The sequence below is a fragment of the Rhincodon typus genome, chromosome 6 (genome assembly GCF_021869965.1).
Source record: "Rhincodon typus isolate 14 chromosome 6, sRhiTyp1.1, whole genome shotgun sequence".
Classification (NCBI taxonomy): Eukaryota; Metazoa; Chordata; class Chondrichthyes; order Orectolobiformes; family Rhincodontidae; genus Rhincodon; species Rhincodon typus.
The window spans coordinates 41,602,468-41,621,683 of record NC_063337.1 but is presented as its reverse complement, the minus strand read 5'-3'; the positions used below and the strand labels follow the sequence as shown (position 1 = coordinate 41,621,683).

Sequence of the window (19,216 nt, the reverse complement as noted above, 5' to 3'; positions counted from 1 at the left end):
ACACACACACACACACACACACACACACACACACACACACACACACAGACCCATCATAGCCTCAGAGCCATTCTATACACTTCTATCTCATATACTTCCCCATATCTCCCATGCCAACCTGTGCCCTCTATCCACTCCCTTTGTCCTTCATATCCCATGTGCTACTGTCAATTTGTGTCCGTCACCACGATTTGCACTTACATGCAGGCAATTCTGGTCTCCCTGCTGTAGGAAGAATGCTGTGAATCTTGAAAGGATTCAGAAAAGATTTACAAGGATGTTGCCAGGATTGGAGGGTTTGAGCTATGGGGGAGTCCAAAACTAGGTTTAAGGTTTAAGGTGAGAGGAGAAAGATTGAAAAGGGACCTTAGGGGAAACCTTTTCACACAGAGGGTGATGCATATATAGAATGAGCTGACAGAGGAAGTGGTGGAGGCCAGTAAAATTACAGTATTTAAAAGGAATAGGAATGGTATATGAAGAGGAAGGGTTAAGAGGGATATGGGCCAAATGCTGGCAAGTGGAACTAGATTAATTGAGGATATCTGGTCAGCATGGACGAGTTGGACCAAAGGGTCTGTTTCCATGCTATATAGCTGTATGACTTTCTCTATGCTAATTGTCCTGTATCCACTATGGACAGAGCTCAAGTAGTAGGAGAGACTAGGACCCAAGCGCACAGCCTCAGAGTGAAGGGACAACACTTCAGAACTGAAATGAGGAGGAATTTCTTCAGCCAGGGGGTGGATGCCATTACCACAGAAGGCTGTGGAGGCCAAGTTATCAAGTGTATTTAACACAGAAATAGATAGGTTATTGATTACTAAGGAGATCGAAGGTTATGGGGAGAAGGCAGGAGAATAGGGTTGAGAAACATTCGCACATGATGGAATGGCAGAGCAGATTTAATGGGCCAAATGGCCTAATTCTGCTCCTATATCTTATAATCTTATGGACACCTGCTGTCTCCCAAAGTGTACATAACCTCTTCCAAAGGCAACTTACTTCTCCCAAAGTTTCATAGAATCCCTACAGTGTGGAAACAGCCATTCGGCCCAACAATCCACACCAACTCTGCGAAGAGCATAACACTTAGACTCACCCCGATACCCTATCCCTGTAACCCTGCATTTCCCACACCTAATCCACCTAACCTACACATCCCTGGACACTATGGGCTATTTGGCATGGCCAATCCACTAACCTGCACATCTTTGGACTGTGGGAGGAAACGACAGCACCCAGTGGAAACCCATGCAGAAACCGAAAAAATACGCAAACTCCACACAGACATTCACCTGGGGCTGTAATGGAACCCAGGTTTTCCTTATATCTTATAAAAATATTACAGTTAGTTTTTGAATTAATATTATTTATTGTAATCCAGTTTTAAAAACTTACTCTGGGAATATTGTTTACTATAATCAAAAAAAATTACTATGGAGATGACTAAAACAAGGGATTGTAAAAGATGTCAAGTTCAAAAGGGCATTTTTTTTGTGAAGTCAAGTCTTCAATTTCATACATGCTCCCACAAAAAAATCAAACAATTTGATTGGACTGAGTTGTTAAAGTAAGTATTGATAGACTCCTTCCAGATCTTTCCCTGCTCGCTTAAGTTTTAACAGTGTTGTAACTGAGCTGCATTTTAAACAAATATCCTGTTCTCAGTTTATATTATATGCTGTCAGATTGGTTTGTAGTGAAACAGCAGTCAAGAATGAGATTTTATTTTAGTTAGCCTGGGACGATATCTGAAGAGATACTGTACCTCTGCTAAGGGATAGCCTTGCTATCCAAATGAACCCACAAAATTCAGACCTGCTGCTACGAGACCTAATCTGTAAACATCACCAAAATCAGCCATGACTGGACTTCTGTGAGCAGCTCCCTCTGTGAAATGCACATGCACAAAATGTGGCATCCTCTGTGAACATGTATTTGGGAGTGGGACTTCTGATTTTTGGACTCTTCTGCCATTTTTATGATGCTAGAATCCAGGGCCAAGTCTCTACACAATCTGTTTCTACTTTTAACTTGACTCTTACAAAAAATAGATTACAAACTATATGTGGAAACCAGCTACTTTGACATACAGAAAAAATTGAAAGAAACCTCATATTGTTTGAAATGGCAGCTTCCAATCTTGTTTACTAATTTTGAAATATTAAAGTGAACTTCATATAATTGCTTTTCAGTAAGTAGTTAATGATGTGAGTACATTATGCAAGTGTGAAATAGTTAAGAATCATCTCATTTTCAAAAGTTAAGTCTGCAGGATACAAATTCATCAATCATTTTCCATTAGTAGTGTTGTAATGTAACTAACTTCATATAGAATAGTGAGATATAATCATAGGGTGTCATAGCACTAAAACTAACAATTCAGTCCCTCAGCTTTGTGCTGACTTTTCTCCAGAAACCAATTCATTCCATTTTCATTTGATGTACAGCCCTTCAATAATCACACTAATTTTATATTAAATAAAAAATTATCTCTGCAGCAACAAAGGTTTGCAGCACAGAATTCCACATATTAAGCATTTTGTAGTTGTAAAAGAATTGCTTATAACTCTCCTTTTGTGATTATATTATGTTCACATTTTCTAGTTCCCATCTGTTTAACCTATCACAATAATACTTGTTGCTTATATTATGACCCACAGGTTTCTTAATTGTAATGATATTTGCATAATGACAAATTCCTGTTGCCTGCAGCTGGGTCTTTCTTTAACAATACTCTTAATCTGCTTCACATACTCAAATGGTCTGATGATCAAGGCTAACATTCGATCAACCTTCTTAATACTTTCCTGCACCTATACGTTAGCCTTCAGTGACTTATTGACAAGGGTACCCAAGTCCCTTTACACATCTACACATTCCATCATCTCACCATTTAAGAAATACTATGCACGTTTGTTCTTCCAACAAAACTGGATAATCTCACATCTTTCTACATTATATTGCATCATATTCAGTGAAAACAGACATGAATGTTGATGGTAAATTGCCACAAGTTACCTTTAATTTGGCTACTTATTAAGAAATCTCAGACAATCAAGTACTGAAACAATGATTCAAACTTTATTACATGTAGCTACCAAAATAAGATCCCTCAAGTAAGCAAGTTAGCCTCACAACTTGGCTGTTACCTGATTGATGGTGCAATCTGGCCAGGATTTCATCACCAGTGTCTGTCTGTGGAAGTGTCCAGGGTTTGATCTTTATGCCGTGTTTTTCTTCGAAATTCTCCGGTGGCATTTCGGTGTTCATTTCTTATACAGATTTTCATTCTACAGATCTGTGATAAGATATGTTGATGTTTATTTTAAAGTCCTTTCATCCAAATTACTGCAAGTTTGCAGTTTGCCTATTTATTGGAAGTAGGTTCTTTGTTCCTTGTCACATGGGCTTAACTATCTGTTCGAAACTACAGGAAAGCTCTGTCTCACTCCTAAAATTCTTCTGCAGCGCAATCAGTTGTCCTTTGTGGCATGAGGCATCCAGTTTATCAAGCAGGTATCAAAGCTGCTTTTGTCCATGTAGCCTCCGCTCTTGCTTTAGCCAGACATGGCTAATTGCTTTCAATTCCTGTGTAAGTTTGTCCTTGTCTTTAATAGTTCATTCCAGACAGAGTTATTATTGCTGCTTTTGAATATAACAGTTTATCTTTGTTGATTCATTTAATCCATGAACAGTTATTAAAGTTCTGAAGCCTGCAATATTACTCAAAGTAATCATTCAGTTTCCCTGCCATTTTCCTATTCTCCCATTATAAGTTTTCCTGACTCTGCTTTTAATAAACCCGCATTCAACTTTGACTAATGTTTTTTCATTTCTGTTGCTACTTTTACAGCCCATTTTTATAGATTTTACTCAATTCCATTCTTATTCTCAACTTCCTTATAAGTTTATTGGTCCTCCTTTGCTGTTTCATAAAACCTACTCAGTCCTCAGATTTTATACTATTTGTTACTCCCAGTTTATAAGCTTTTTCTTCTAATCTTATACAATCCTTAACCTCCTGCACCAGCCACAGTTGACTGACCTTTTTTTGAGTTTTTGCACTTGAAGGAATGTGTAGTTACTGTAAAATTTCTTAAGACTGTTCATTGGCTATCTACAGTTGTATATCTCAATGTATTTTCCCAACCCAGCTCATCTAACTTGCACTTCGTGCTTTCATAATTTCCCATATTTTTACACTTTTCCTTCAAATTGAACAATCATATCTTCAAGTATACTGTAAAATTCTCTTGTTTTGTGGTCCTTAAAGGATCTTTTATAACAAGGTTATTAATTTGCGTTACATAGTTCTCGATCTAAAATAGCCTGTTCTTTAGACAGCTTTTGATACTTACCTGATATAATCAGACCAGTTTTGTTTGCATACTGTTATAATCGTAAATGGAATACACATTTTACTTGCCCACTTAAGGATATCTAAATGTACGATCATCTTTCTACCACTGTTCTTCTACACTGCAGTCTTGCAACCATCTTCACTGACCACATATATCGTATGTGAGATTTTATGAAGCCTCTCTTTAAACAGGAGCAAAAATAAGATATTTATCATTATCAAAGAGCAAAATGTCACTGGAAGATTAATAATAGTTCATGATTGTAAGGTCAGAATTGGAGATGTTTGCTGATGATTGCATGATGTTTAGCATCATTCATGACTCATCAGGTACTGAAACAGTTCATTCCCAAATTATCCAGGTTTTGACTGACAAGTGACAAGAAACATTTGCTTCACAGCCTAGGCAATGGCCATCTCCAATAGAGAAAAAATAAACATTGCCCCTTGACATTAAATGGTATCATTGCTGAACCTCCCCAAAGTTATCAACATCCATGGCGTTACTATTGAGCAGAAACTGAACAAGACTAGCAATGTAAACACAGTGGCTATAAGAGCAGGCTAAGAAATACTGCAGTGAGTAACTCAAAATCTGACTCCCCAAACCTTTCCACCATCTGCAAGGCACGTCAGGAATACTTCCCACTTGCCTGGATAAGTGCAGCTCCAACAACTCTCAAGAAGAACATTCTATGCTGCAGACTTCTATCATTATCCAGGACAAAGTAGCCCACTTGATTGGCACCACAAAAATTCAGTCCCTCCAGCACAAATGCACAGTGACAGCAGTTTGTACCATCCACAAGATGCACTGCAGAAATTCACCATAACACTTTCCAAATCAAGGATCACTAACACCTGAAAAAGCAGCAGTTACATGGGAACATCACCAATTGCAAATTCCCCTCCAAGCCACTTTTGCTGTTCCTTCATCATCACTGGATCAGAATTCTGGAACATCCTCCAAAATGGCATCACGGATGTACCTTCACCATATAGACTAAAGCAGTATGAGAATCAACTCACCACCACCATCTCAAGGGCAAAGAGGGACAGGCAATTAATGCTGGTCTAGCATGCAATGCTCACATCCTGTTAATGAATTGAAAGAAGAAAATGGAATTCTTTAAAACAAGGGCCTATCCTACATTTAAAGCTCCTCTAAACAGTGCAGGATTGCCAAATCACGTTGCAGTCTGGTCCCACAAAGCACTTTTAGGCAATATTCTATCCAAAACTCATTCTCAAATGTATTTGGAACAGGTACAAGAGGTGCAGGATCACAATCATCTTCGTTGTAATTCCTTCAGACTGCCCATTTGCTCAGGTTAAAGTATGTGTATATGTAGGTACTATGAATTAAGGGAAGAACAATTGCCCTTGTACTGTGAATGTGCAGAGGCTATTCTTGTATATCATTATATGTTTAATGATGGCAATGGGTAGCATTGGTATATTTGTGTGGGGGACATGTTACATGTTTGTTGCTTGAAAGTCGATCAACTCCTTGATCACTTGTAAGATGACAGGTTGTAACAGTACGACAAGTAGTGAATTAATATGGCTGCTCCCATATAGTGTCAACACACAGTATTATCTTGTACACCGAGTCCCAACAGCCTAAGTTACATGGATAGATGAATTTGTCTTAACGGCTGCAACCACAAGATTTTGTAACCAAGGTGAAAACACGAAGGCAGATTACACTCCTCCCTGTGTGATCCCATAGTGGAAAGGAAATGCAAAGGAGGTGTATGCTGCAGAATTTGTGTCTGAATAGATAGATGTGTCAACAGTTGTCATTCTGTCAAGCATTTAGAGCACGAAGTCCCATTATTCCTGATAGAAAACTTTCTGCACATCCATAGAAAGAAGCAAGGGCTTTTGCATTGGTAGTTATGTTACTTTAGCAAGGCCTTCGACAAGCCACAGCGGTAAACTGGTTATAGATTACACAGTGTGGAGCTGTAGGAAGAGTGGGCCAGGCAGTATCAAAGGAGCAGGAAAGTTGACGTTTTGGGTCGGGATCCTCATGGTAGATTGGTTAGATCACACGGATTCCAGGGAGAGCTAGCCAATTGGATACAAAATTGGTTCGACCGTAGGTGACAGGATGATGGTAGAGGGTTGTTTCTTGGACTGGAAGCCTCACAAACCTTATTGAGTTCTTTGAGAAGGTGACCAAACAGGTGGATGAGGGTAAAGCGGTTGATGTGGTGTATATGGATTTCAGTAAAGCGTTTGATAAGGTTCCCCACGGTAGGCTATTGCAGAAAATACGGAGGCATGGGATTGAGGGTGATTTAGCGGTCTGGATCAGAAATTGGCTAGCTGTAAGAAGACAGAGGGTGGTGGTTGATGGGAAATGTTCATCCTGGAATTCAGTTACTAGTGGTGTTCCGCAAGGATCTGTTTTGGGGTCACTGCTGTTTGTCATTTTTATAAATGACCTGGAAGAGGGCGTAAAAGAATGGGTTAGTAAATTTGCGGATGACACTAAAGTCGGTGGAGTTGTGGATAGTGCGGAAGGATGTTGCAGGTTACAGAGGGACATAGATAAGCTGCAGAGCTGGGCTGAGAGGTGGCAAATGGAGTTTAATGTGGAAAAGTGTGAGTTGATTCACTTTGGAAGGAGTAACAGGAATACAGAGTACTGGGCTAATGGTAAGATTCTTGGTAGTGTAGATGAGCAGAGAGATCTCGGTGTCCATGTGCATAGATCCCTGAAAGTTGCCACCCAGGTTGATAGGGTTGTTAAGAAGGCATACGGTGTGTTAGGTTTTATTGGTAAAGGGATTGAGTTTCGGAGCCATGAGGTCGTGTTGCAGCTGTACAAAACTCTGATGCGGCCGCACTTGGAGTATTGCGTACAGTTCTGGTCGCCGCATTATAGGAAGGATGTGGAAGCATTGGAAAGGGTGCAGAGGAGATTTACCAGGATGTTGCCTGGTATGGAGGGAAGGTCTTATGAGGAAAGGCTGAGGGACTTGAGGCTGTTTTCATTAGAGAGAAGAAGGTTAAGAGGTGACTTAATAGAGACATACAAGATGATCAGAGGATTAGATAGGGTGGACAGCGAGAGCCTTTTTCCTTGGATGGTGATGGCTAGCACGAGTGGACATAGCTTTAAATTGAGGGGTGATAGATATAGGACAGATGTCACAGGTCAGTGCAACAATCTGAAGCCCATCTAACCTACACTATTCCATTATCATCCATATGTTTATCCAATGACCATTTAAATGCCCTTAAAGTTGGCGAGTCTACTACTGTTGCAGGCAGGGCATTCTACCCCCTTACTACTCTCTGAGTAAAGAACCTACCTCTGACATCTGTCCTATATCTATCACCCCTCAATTCATATTCTATGTTCTATGTTCTACGTGACCAGTGCTGTGATACTAGAATCAGTGCTGGGTCCACTGTTGTTGGTTAGTAAGTTTGTGAATGACACCAAAATTGGTGATATAGTGAACAGTGAATGCAGTCATCTAAGAGAACAATAGGATGTTGATCAACTCAGTCAATGGGCCAAGGAATAGCAGATGGAGTTTAATGCAAGTAGATGTGAGGTGTTGCATTTTGGTAAGACAAGCCAGAGCAGGACTTACACAGTTAATGTTAGAGCCCCGGGGAGTGTTATCAAACAGAGAGGCCTAGGGGTGCAGGTATATAGTTCTTTGAAAGTAGAAAGTAGTGTTACAGGTAGACAGGGTGGGCAAGAATGCATTACCAGAAGCAGCAGTGCTGTGCAGTCCCGGGTTGTTGTCACAGATATTCCTCCACCTTCTTAGTCTTTCTCCAAGACCATTTGGAAGAAGTATGCTCCACTTTCTTCAAATGTTGATTGAAAATAGCCCTCAATTGGGAGATGCAAATGAAACACTCCATTCTCAGCTTTCTGCACTTCAATAATTTCAAAATTGTTTGATTTTTGCTCCCCTTAACCACTCTTACACTAGACAATTTTCCAAATGCAGTATGGTAATAGCTAACATAATGCTAAGAAATTTACATAAAGAAAATTCTCTTTCATCAGGAGATTATGGTAGCTAAATTTTCATTGGTGTAATCAGTGCAAGAACTCATGCTGAAAAGTTTGATGCATAACACTCCCCTTTGAAAAACCCCAGTAAAGCCTGTACTCCTGCACCAAAATGTTTTTTGCTGTCTTTTTATTCAGAGGATTATGGTAGCTGAATTTTAATTAGCCTAATCAACTCAGGAGGACACGACAGCCAGTTTGGTATACCACACTCCACATCAGAATGCTTTGGTAGGGTTCCACAAAAAATCTGTTCCACACATAGAAATGCACACAGAACTCATCTGTTTGTAGTAGGTACTTATTTGTAAGGTAACTGACAGATACCCACAACCTGCATACACATCAAACTCAAACTGAGAGATATCTGACAGACACTTAGGAACAGGAGTAGGCCATTCAGCCCCTCTAGTCTGATGTGTTATTCAATAAGATCATGGCTGATCTGTGGCCTAACTCCACATGCCTACTTTGGGCCCATACCTGTTGAAACTTTTGCTTAATAAAAATTTGTCTATCTCAGATTAAAATTTAACAATTGAATTAGTAATGACTGCCATTTGAGGAAAAGAGTGCCAAACCTCCACTGCTCATTACTTGTGAGATGCAAGAAACACTTCTACCTGAATAGTCTGGCCCTAATTCTTAGATTATGCCCCTTGGTTCTCGAATCATCAATCGGTGGAAATAGTTTATCTTTATCTATCTTGTCTTTCCTTGTTAACATCCATTTTATAAACTGCATTGAACTCCCTCCAGGGCCACGACATCCGTCCTAAGATGTGGTGATCAGATCTACTCACAGTAGCCTAAGTGGGGTCTAACACGGGTTTTTTATAACTGCAGTATAATGTTTGCATCACTATACACCATCCGTTTAGAAATGAAGGCCAGCATTCCATTAGCCTTCTTGACTCAATTTTGCACCTGATCGTGTCATTTTATAAAGCTATGTACCTGAACCCCCAAATCTCATTGGATATCCACTATATTTAACTATGTGCCTTCTTAAAAAAAAAACCTTGATCTGTCCTTTTTTGATCCAAAATGGATAGTCTCACATTTGTTTATATTGAAATCCATCTGTCATAGGTTAGGTGAATGGGCAAAGCTATCAGTATCCTGTTGTAATTTTATGCTGTCATCATCACTATTTACAATGCTGCCTAATTTTGTGTTGTCAGTAAATTTCTATGCTTTATCCAAGTCATTAATGAATATTGTGAATAATTGAGGCCTCAACACAGATCTCTCTGGGACATCACTAGTCATATCCTGCCAGTTTGAGTATTTATCCCATTATCTCTATTTCCTGCCACTCAACCAATTTCCTATCCATGTCAGTAATTTCCCCCATTCCATTGGCTTGCACCTTACCTAACAGTCTCTTATGTAGGAATTTATCAAAAGCTTTCTGAAAGTTCATATAAACAATATCCAACAACTTATCTCTGTCCACCATCTGTATCATCTCTTCACAAAAACTCTGAGGTTTGTCAGGCATGACTCTTCATAAATCCATGCTGACTCTCCCTGATTAACTGAGATTTTTCAAGATGATCAGTTGCCCTATCCTTGGTGGTAGACTTCAACAATTTCCCCACCACGGTTAGGCTAACTAGCCTGTAATTCCCTGGTTTCCCTCTGCCACCCTTCTTAAACAGCAGAGTGACATGAGAAAGTTTCCAAACCAGAGGTACAACTCCCGAATCCAAAAAACGTTGAAAGTTTATTGTTTGGGCATCAGCAATGTACTCTCCTACCTCCTTTAACACCCATGGACAGAAACCATCATGTCCTGGGAATTTGTCATTCTTCTGTTCTATTTGTTTCCCCATTATCGATGATTACTTAGACTAATTTTATTTAGACCCCATCCCTAATCCTCTCTTAATTTCTTTGGGACTTGTGGCAAGCTATCCTCCTTTATTTTGCTTCATATTCACAACAGAAATCGTTCAGTATGTCTGCCATTTCCCCACGGTCGGTCATTGACAATATCCCCCCAGCCTTCAGTAGGCCAGTTGTATTCTTAACCAGCCACTTTCCCATTATATAACTATAAAATATTTTATTGTCTTTTCTGTTCCTTGCAAGTTTCCTTTCATAATTCCTTTTTGCCGCCCTTATAAGCTGCTTTGTGGCCCTTTGTTAGTCTTTGCATTTCTCCCATTCTGTGGGATCCAACTTCTCATTTTTAGAATGCCTTTTTTTATTTTATGCTGTCCCTTGCCTCCTTGTATGTCCTTGGTTCTCTTTTTATGTAACATGGAGCTCATTTACACAATCAGTTTACCCAAAATACTCTGTTTCACACTTTTCTTTATTCAAGGGCAAGTCATCTGTGTGTCCACTCCTACTAATTTATTCATGTTCTGCTGCACTCTTATTCCAAAGTCCATAATTCATCTGCAAATTCAAAATTATTCCATATGACTACATGCAAAGTAATAACGTAAATTGAAACAAAAGGGATCCAGCAGTGATGCCTCTTTTATACCACTTCCCACATGTCATCCATATACCTCAATTTGGATGAGAAATCACTGTCTTATCAGGCACATAAACATTGGAATTTAGTACATTCAATGTGTTCACTTTATGCACTGTAATTTCCTCAGGGGAAAGAATAATCATTAAGTTTATCAAGCATGACCAAATGAATGTTTTCTCATTCATCTACAAGTTTCCAAATGTTTACAAATGAACAAAGAACAAGAGTCATAGGGTCATAGATTCACACAGTATGGAAACAGACCCTTGAGTCCAATTCACCCATGCCAACCAAGTTTCCCAAACTAAACTAGTACCACTTGCCTGCATTTGGCCCATATCCCTCTAAACTTTTCCTATTCATGTACCTGTCCAAATGTCTTTTAAATGTTGTCACTGTATCTGCATCTAACACTTCCTCTGGCAGTTCATTCTACATATGAACCACCTTCTGTGTGAAAAAGTTGCCCCTTGGGTCTCTTTTAAATCTTCCACCTCTCACCTTAAAAATATGCCCTCCCCCTGGTTTTGAATGTCCCCACCCTAGGGAAAGACCTTTGCTATTGACCTTATCTATGCCCCTCATGATTTTCTAAACCTCTATAAGATCACTCCTCAACCTCCTAATCTCAAGGGAAAAAAGTCCCAGTCTATCCAGCCTCTCCCTGTAACATAAACCCTCCAGTCCTGGCACCATCCTTGTAAATCTTTTCTGAACCGTCTCCAATTTTATAATAACCTTTCTATAGTAGGTGACCAGAACTATACACAGTGCCCCAAATGTGGCCTCACCAATATCCTGTACAATCTCCAATGTGACATCCCAACTCCTATACTCAATGGTCTAAGCAATGAAAGGCAAGCATGCTAAGCACCTTCTTAACAACCCTGTCTAATCATGACGCAACTTTCAAAGAACTAAACACCTGAACCCCTAGGTGTCTCTGTTCGACAACACTATCCAGAGCCCTACCATTAACTGTACAAATCCTGCCCTTCTTCGCTTTACCAAAATGCAATACCTCACATTTATCCAAATTAAACTCCAATCTGCCACTCCTAAACCCATTGCCCAACTGATCAAGATCCCTTAGTAATCTTAGATAACCATCTTCACTACCGACCATACCACTAATTTTGGTCTCACCTACAAACATACTAACCATGCCTCCTAAATTTTCATCCAAATTGTTTGTATGAATGACAAACAACAGTGGACCCAGCACCGATCCCTACAGAACACTGCTGGTCACAGGCCTCTGTAGTGATTGTATCAAGGTCAACCAGGTAGACCTCATAGAATCACATGAATCACAGAAGGTAGGTCTGCAGGTACAACAAGTAATTAGGAAGGAAAATGGAATTTTGTCCATCATTGCTAAAGGGATTGAAATAAAAAGCAGAGAGGTTATGTTGCAGCTGTACAAGGTGCTGGTGAGGCCACACCTGGAGTACTGTATGCAATTTTGGTCTCCTTACTTGAGAAAGGATGTACTGGCACTGGAGGGGGTGCAAAGGAGGTTCACTAGGTTGATTCCGGAGTTGAGGGGGTTGGCTTATGAGGAGAGACTGAGTAGATTGGGATTATATTCATTGGAATTCAGAAGATTGAGGGGGGATCTTATAGAAACATATAAAATTATGAAGGGAATAGATAAGATAGAAGTAGAGAGGATGTTTCCACTGGCAGGTGAAGCTAGGACAAGAGGGCATAGCCTCAAGATTAGAGGGAGCAGATTTAGGACTGAACTGAGAAGGAATTTCTTCACCCAGAGGGTTGTTAATCTGTGGAATTCCTTGCCCAGTGAAATAGTTGACGCTACTTCAGTAAATGTTTTTAAAAAAAAGGTAGATTTTTTTTTGAACAATAAAGGAATTAAGGGATACAGTGAGAACGCGGGTAAGTGGATCTGAGTCCACGAAAGGATCAGCCATGATCTTATTGAGTGGCGCAGCAGGCTCGAAGGGCCAGACGGCCTACTCCTGCTCCTAGTTCTTATGTTCTTATGTTCTAATAAGAGTTTCCTGACTGAGTAGGCCACTTGGCCCTTTGAGCCAGCTCTGTCTTTTAAAAAGATCACGGCTGATCTGATTTTAATCTCAACTCTACATTCCTGCACACCTTTGATAATCTTTCATCTCTTTGCTAATCAAAATTCCATCTTCCTCTGCCTTAAAAATATTTAAATATTCTGCACCACTGCCTTTTGAGGAAGGGAATTCCAAAGGCTCACAACCCTCGGAGAGAAATTCTTTTCCCTCATCTCTGACTTAATTAGGTGACTACTTATTTTTGAACTATGACCCCTAGTTTTAGATTCTCCCACAAGAGGAAACATCCTTTCCACATCCATCTGGTCAAGTCCTCTCAGGATCTTATATGTTTCAGTTAAGTTACCTCTAACTCATCTAAACTTCAGAGGATATAGGGATAGCCTGTTTAGCCCTTTGTCATACATCAATCTGCTCATTCCAGGTTTAGTCTCGTTAACCTTGACTGAACTGTTTCCAACACATCAACATCCTTCAGAAAGTATGGGTAACTAGTACTGTACACAGTATTTAAGATGCCCTGTATAACTGAAGCATAACCTCCCTCCTCTTACATTAATTTCCCTCACCATAAATCATAACATTCTATTACCTTTCCTGATTACTCATTGTACCTGCACACTAACTTCCTGTGATTCTTGCAGTAGGATGCCCAGACCTCTCTGCATCTGAGCTCTGCAAACTCTCACCATTTCAATATTCTGCTTTTTTAAATCTTTTCTGCCTAAATGGACAATTTCCCACTTTCCCATATTATACTCCATTTATCTGATTTTTGGCCACTCACTTAACCTATCTGTATCTTTTTGTAGGCTCCTTATGTCCTCTTCACAACTCACTTTCCTACCTATCTTTGTTTCATCAGCAAACTTAGCGGCCATACCTTCAGTTCCTTCATTCAAATTATTTATATAAATCGTGTAGATTTGAGGCCCCAACATCGAATACATGTGGCACGCCACTTGTGACATCGGCCAGCCTGAAATAGACACATTTATTCCTACGTTCTGTTTCCTGTTAGCCAGCTGACCTTGTATTCATAGCAATATGTTACCCCCAAAAACATTAGGTTTTATTTTCTAAAATAAGCTTTGATGTGAGACCTTATGAAATGCCTTCTGTGAATCAAAATACAATGCATCCACTAGTTCCCCAGCACAAGTTACTTCTTCAAAGATCTCCAATAAATTCATTCAACATTATTTCCTTTTGACAAAAACCATGCTGGCTCTGCCTGATTACCTTGAACTTATCCATGTTATAATGTCTTTAATATTAGCTAACATTTTCCCAATGACAGATATTAAACTAACTTGCCTGTAGTTTACTGCCCTCTGCTTCCCATCCTTTTCAATAAAAGAGGTATGCCAGCTATTTTCTGGTCTAAAGGAACTTTTCCTGAATCTAATCAGTTTTGGAAAATTAAAACTAATGCATCGACTATCTCACTAGCTGCTTCTTTTAAGATACTAATGTTAGGAAGTGGAGGTCGAACCCCTTTGATAATTAAAATCAAAACACCAGCCCCCAATCTGTTACAGCGGGGATAGAAGTTTTATTTATTTATTTATTTATTTAACTTTAACAGTGAACAAATTAACAGAACTACTAACAAATCAAACAATTCCCCCTTAAGTACCAACTATTCCCGAACAGAACAAAATTCTAATGGTATGCTGTTCCAATAAATATAAATCCTACTTCTATAACCCCAAGTAATAATAAAAATAAATTAGAACTTAGACTCTCGAAAATACAGCCGGTTTAAGTCTTCCAGAATGTTCTTTGCCTTTCTCCACTGATCCTTCTGTCAGGAATGCTTTCTCTGTGAATTCTTCCATCAGGAATCTTAGCTGAGAGTGCCGTGGTACCTTTATGAATAGATGATGCTTTCTCAGAGAGCTTAGAGATTTCTCTGAGAGCCAGATATTTACTCTTCAGATGGCAGTTCACTCTCACACCAATTTTTGAAAACCCTGTTCTTATATACTCCCGATGACCAGTCAATTTTCTTATAATAGATTTTGTTCGAGGTTGTCAAAACCATCAGGTTTAAATTCAATTGATTTTCAATCTCTAAGTGCTTGGTTTAAATTAATTGGTTAATCGTCAAGCTAGTTGTCAAAACAAGCCTAAAGTTTCCAATCACACAACCAATTGATACACGTTTCAGTTTCAGAACTGTCTGTACCCCTTCAGCTGCTTACAGACACATATTTTAGTTTAAATGTCCAAGCTTAGAAAAGCACATCGCCTCTTAAAGAGACTACACACTCTTTCCTCCCAAGCATTTTTACAAACAAATTCTAACTTCCTGCCTTCCAATTCGCAAGGACTGTACACAACTTTGCAACACTAGGAAGAAATCCTTCAGGAACTAGGGACTAGGGACTAGGGATAAAAGGCTATGGGCCAAGTGCTGGAAAATAGGATTAGAATAGTTAGATCATTGCTTTTGACCAGTCGAAGGGCCTTTTTCTGAGCTGTAGATCTCTTTGACTCTATGACTTTATGATTTGTCAACTTGCAGTTCCAACGATTTACTCCGTATAATTTCCCTGGTAATTTTAATTTTCTTGAGTTTCCCCCTCACTTTCAATTCCTGATTTGCAGCTATTTCTGGGATGTTTCTTATATCCTTCCTAGTGAAGACCATGTAAAATATCTGTTCAATTCGTCTGTCATTTCTTTACCCTCCATTACTAACTTCCCAGACTTGTTCTCTATAAGGTCCACACTTGCATGTTTTTCACTTTTTAAAAAAAATGTTTGGAGGGATATGTTCTAAGTGCAGGTAGGTGGAACTAGTTTAGTTTGGGATTATGATCGGCATGGACTGGTTGGACTGAAGGGTCTGTTTCCGTGCTGTATAATTCTATGAGTTTATGACTCTTAAGTCTCCGAAGAAACTTTTCCTGCCTGTTTTATATCTTTGGCTAACTTTCCGTTGTACTATAATTTTCCTTCTTTATTAATCTTTTGGTAATTCTTTGTTTTTTTCATATTTTGTCCAATATTCTTACCTGCTACCTATATTTGCACAATTCCATGTCTTTACTTTGAATTTGATACCATCTTTAACATTTTTAGTTAACCACGGATGATGGGTCCATCCCTTGGAATTTTTCTTATTTTTTGGAAGGTATCTATTCTTTCTCATTTTCTAGAATATCCTCTTAAATATTTACCACTACATCTCCATTGACCTGTCCCTCAACCTAAATTTCCAGTTCACTCTTGTTATTTCTATTTCATGCCCTCATAATTGCGCTTGTTTAAATTTGAAATAGCAATCTTGGGCCTACATTTCTCTCCCTTAAACTGAACATAAAATTCTATTATGTAATGGTTGCTGCTACCCAGAGGCACTGTCACTACAAGGTCTATAATTAATCTTACCTTGTTGGTCAAAATTGGGTCTAGTATAACCTGTTCTTTGGCTAGTGCCCTAAAATACTGATCTAAGAAATTGTCCCGATAACAATCAATGAATTCCTAAAATCTAAACTACCTTTTCCCCATCTGATTTTTCCACAGACTAGAATTGACAGTAATTTTAATATTCTAGACTTGTTCTAGAAAAACAGTTAATGTGTTCAAGTATATTTGGAACTTTTTAGGTTAAAAACATTCAAGTTTGTGTATGTGCAGAAAACCTGTCTAAAATGTAATTTAGCAAATTGTAAACTGGACCACAGATAATAATGGAAGCAGCAAATATTGAAATAAATACTTGATTCAGTTTCTTTATTATCCTGGTTAATACACTAGTTCTATTGCTGTTTTCCTTGCAGAGCCATGTTTGAAGTTCACATGAGGGAAAGGGATGATGGAAGTGTAAAAATCACTAATTTATCTCCAGAAGCTGTGAAGGCATTTCTGGATTTTGCTTACAGAGGGTATGCACGGATATCTGAGACCAATGTTGAAATGTATTTTCAGATGTCTTCATTTCTTCAAGTGCCCCTGTTAGCTAAAGGCTGCGGTGATTATCTCATCAAAAAGATCGATGTCAAAAACTGCTTGCAACTTTTGTCTCTGTCTGAGAGTTATGGTTCTACCAATTTGTACAATCATGCTTTGCAATTTGTAGTGCAGCACTTCTCTCTTATGTTAAAGTCAAATGATTTCTTAGAAATGAATGTTGGACCGCTGGAAAAATGCCTTGAAGCAGATGTCTTGAACGTCCCTGATGAGGACACTGTTCTGAATGCTGTTCTTCAATGGACTCAATATGAAGTAGAGACGAGGGAAAAACACTTACCTTGCCTGATTAGGCTTGTGAGATTGCATCAGCTATCCAAAGAAATTCTGGAGAATTTAATGAGATCTGAAAGTTTGCTAGCAAATAGTCCTGAATGTATGGAATGTATATGCAAGGTTCTCGATAAATTTGAAGAGCAAAATGGGCTTTTAATGGATGCAAGACCATCCACAACAGAAAACTACATATTTGTTCACAAAACTGAAGAAAATGGTACAACAAAGCATACCTTTTGCTATAACATTAAAAGTGATACCTGGAAAGAGTTGCCTGCTGCAAATATTATTGATTTTCCAGGGTCAAGCTTGGTTACCTATGGAGAAAAAATATTTATAACCGGAGGATGTAAGATTAGTTGCAGTAAATCTATACGATTGCACGTTGCAGAAAGATGTCATGATGCAACTGACCAGACATGGTGCTACTGTCCAAGAACAAACAATTTCACTTCGGTTTCATCAATGAAGAACTCTCGGACCATGCATACGTCAGTTATCGCAATGAAACAACTTTTTGTAGTAGGTGGGAAAACCAGAGGAGCGCAAGAAATGCGAAGTCTTTTAAATGTTGAATCCTACAACCCTCTTACGAAACAATGGAGATCAGTGAGCCACTTACCAAGAGGAATTTACTATCCGGAAGCAAGTGCCTGCAATGACATTATCTATGTCCTTGGATCAGAGGTGGAAATAGCTGATGTCTTCAATCCATCATTAGATTGTTTCTTCAAATACAATGTGTCCTCTGATCAATGGTCAGAACTTGTTGCTGAATTTGGCCAGTTTTTTCATGCTACTCTTGTGAAAGCTGTCCCAGTGAATTCCACATTGTATATTTGTGACCTTTCTACTTACAAAGTCTACAGTTTTTGTCCAGAAACTTGTGTTTGGAAAGGTGAGGGCTCATTTGAGTGTGCGGGCTTTAATGCAGGAGCTATTGGGATTTCAGACAAAATTTACATTTTGGGTGGGGATTATGCTCCTGATGAAATTACAGATGAAGTACAGGTGTACCATAGTAGCAGATCGATATGGGAAGAAGTATCTCCAATGCCCAAGGCTTTAACAGAGTTTCACTGTCAAGTGATTCAATTTAGCAGAAATAGGGATCCCTGGAAAAATTAATTGTATTGTCTGCTTTTAAGTGGTGATAATTGGTCTTTGTTTAGACCCAACTATTTATATTTGATTTTAATTTAAATAGTTATTCATTTTCTCTCCAAAATCATGTCACCTCACTTCCCCAGAGACAGGAATTTGGTTCCATGGACCCAAAACACTCTTGTCTGATGACATTCATCATGTTGGAAAACAATTTGACAGTACTGTCGAAAACCGAATCCTTTTGTAATATGCTATAAAACAGAGTTAACATAATTTTCTGAAAAGGACATATATTTGACAAATATTTTAGATTTCCCTGATCTTGATGGATAAAGGGAACTAGTAGATGTGGTGAATTTGAATTTCCAAAAGGCATTTGATTAGGTGCCACTTAAATGTTTAGTTCACATGTTAGGAGCTTGTGGATTTGGAAGTAATATAGTAGCATGGATTTTAAAAAATGTCAACAGGAAATAGAGACTGAATAAGTGTCATTTTCAGGTTGGCAGACTTTAATTAGTAGAGAATCACAGGCCTCAACTATTTCCAATCTGTAATGATTTGGACAAAGGGACCAATACCATTTTAGCCAGATTTGCTGAAGAAACAAATATAGGTTGGGAAAAAAAGTGAGGAGAATTCAATGCATCTGCAAAGCGAAATAAATAGGTTAAAATGAGTGGACAAACCCTTGACAGATGGTGTATAATGAGGGAAAAGTAACGTTGCCCACTTTGTCAAGGAGGATGAAGTATAAATATAGAAAAGTCTTGTTACAGATGTACAGGGCATTGATGAAACTAAAATTAGAGTACTGCATATATATAGTTTTTGATTCCTTATTTAAGGAGGCATATATACAGGATTCCAAAATCCAATTTAACTTTGAT

At 38.8% G+C, this 19,216-nt stretch overlaps 1 protein-coding gene across 1 annotated transcript in view; it reads left to right on the top strand.

Moving 5' to 3' along the window:
• Positions 1–18,347, top strand: part of kbtbd3 (kelch repeat and BTB (POZ) domain containing 3) — a 27,449-nt gene extending 9,102 nt beyond the window's left edge. Inside the window, exon 4 of the mRNA XM_020527168.2 lies at positions 16,754–18,347. Coding sequence (XP_020382757.1) covers positions 16,754–18,347 — 1,594 coding nt within the window. The remainder of the gene's footprint in view (positions 1–16,753) is intronic.
• Positions 18,348–19,216: the final 869 nt, after the last annotated feature.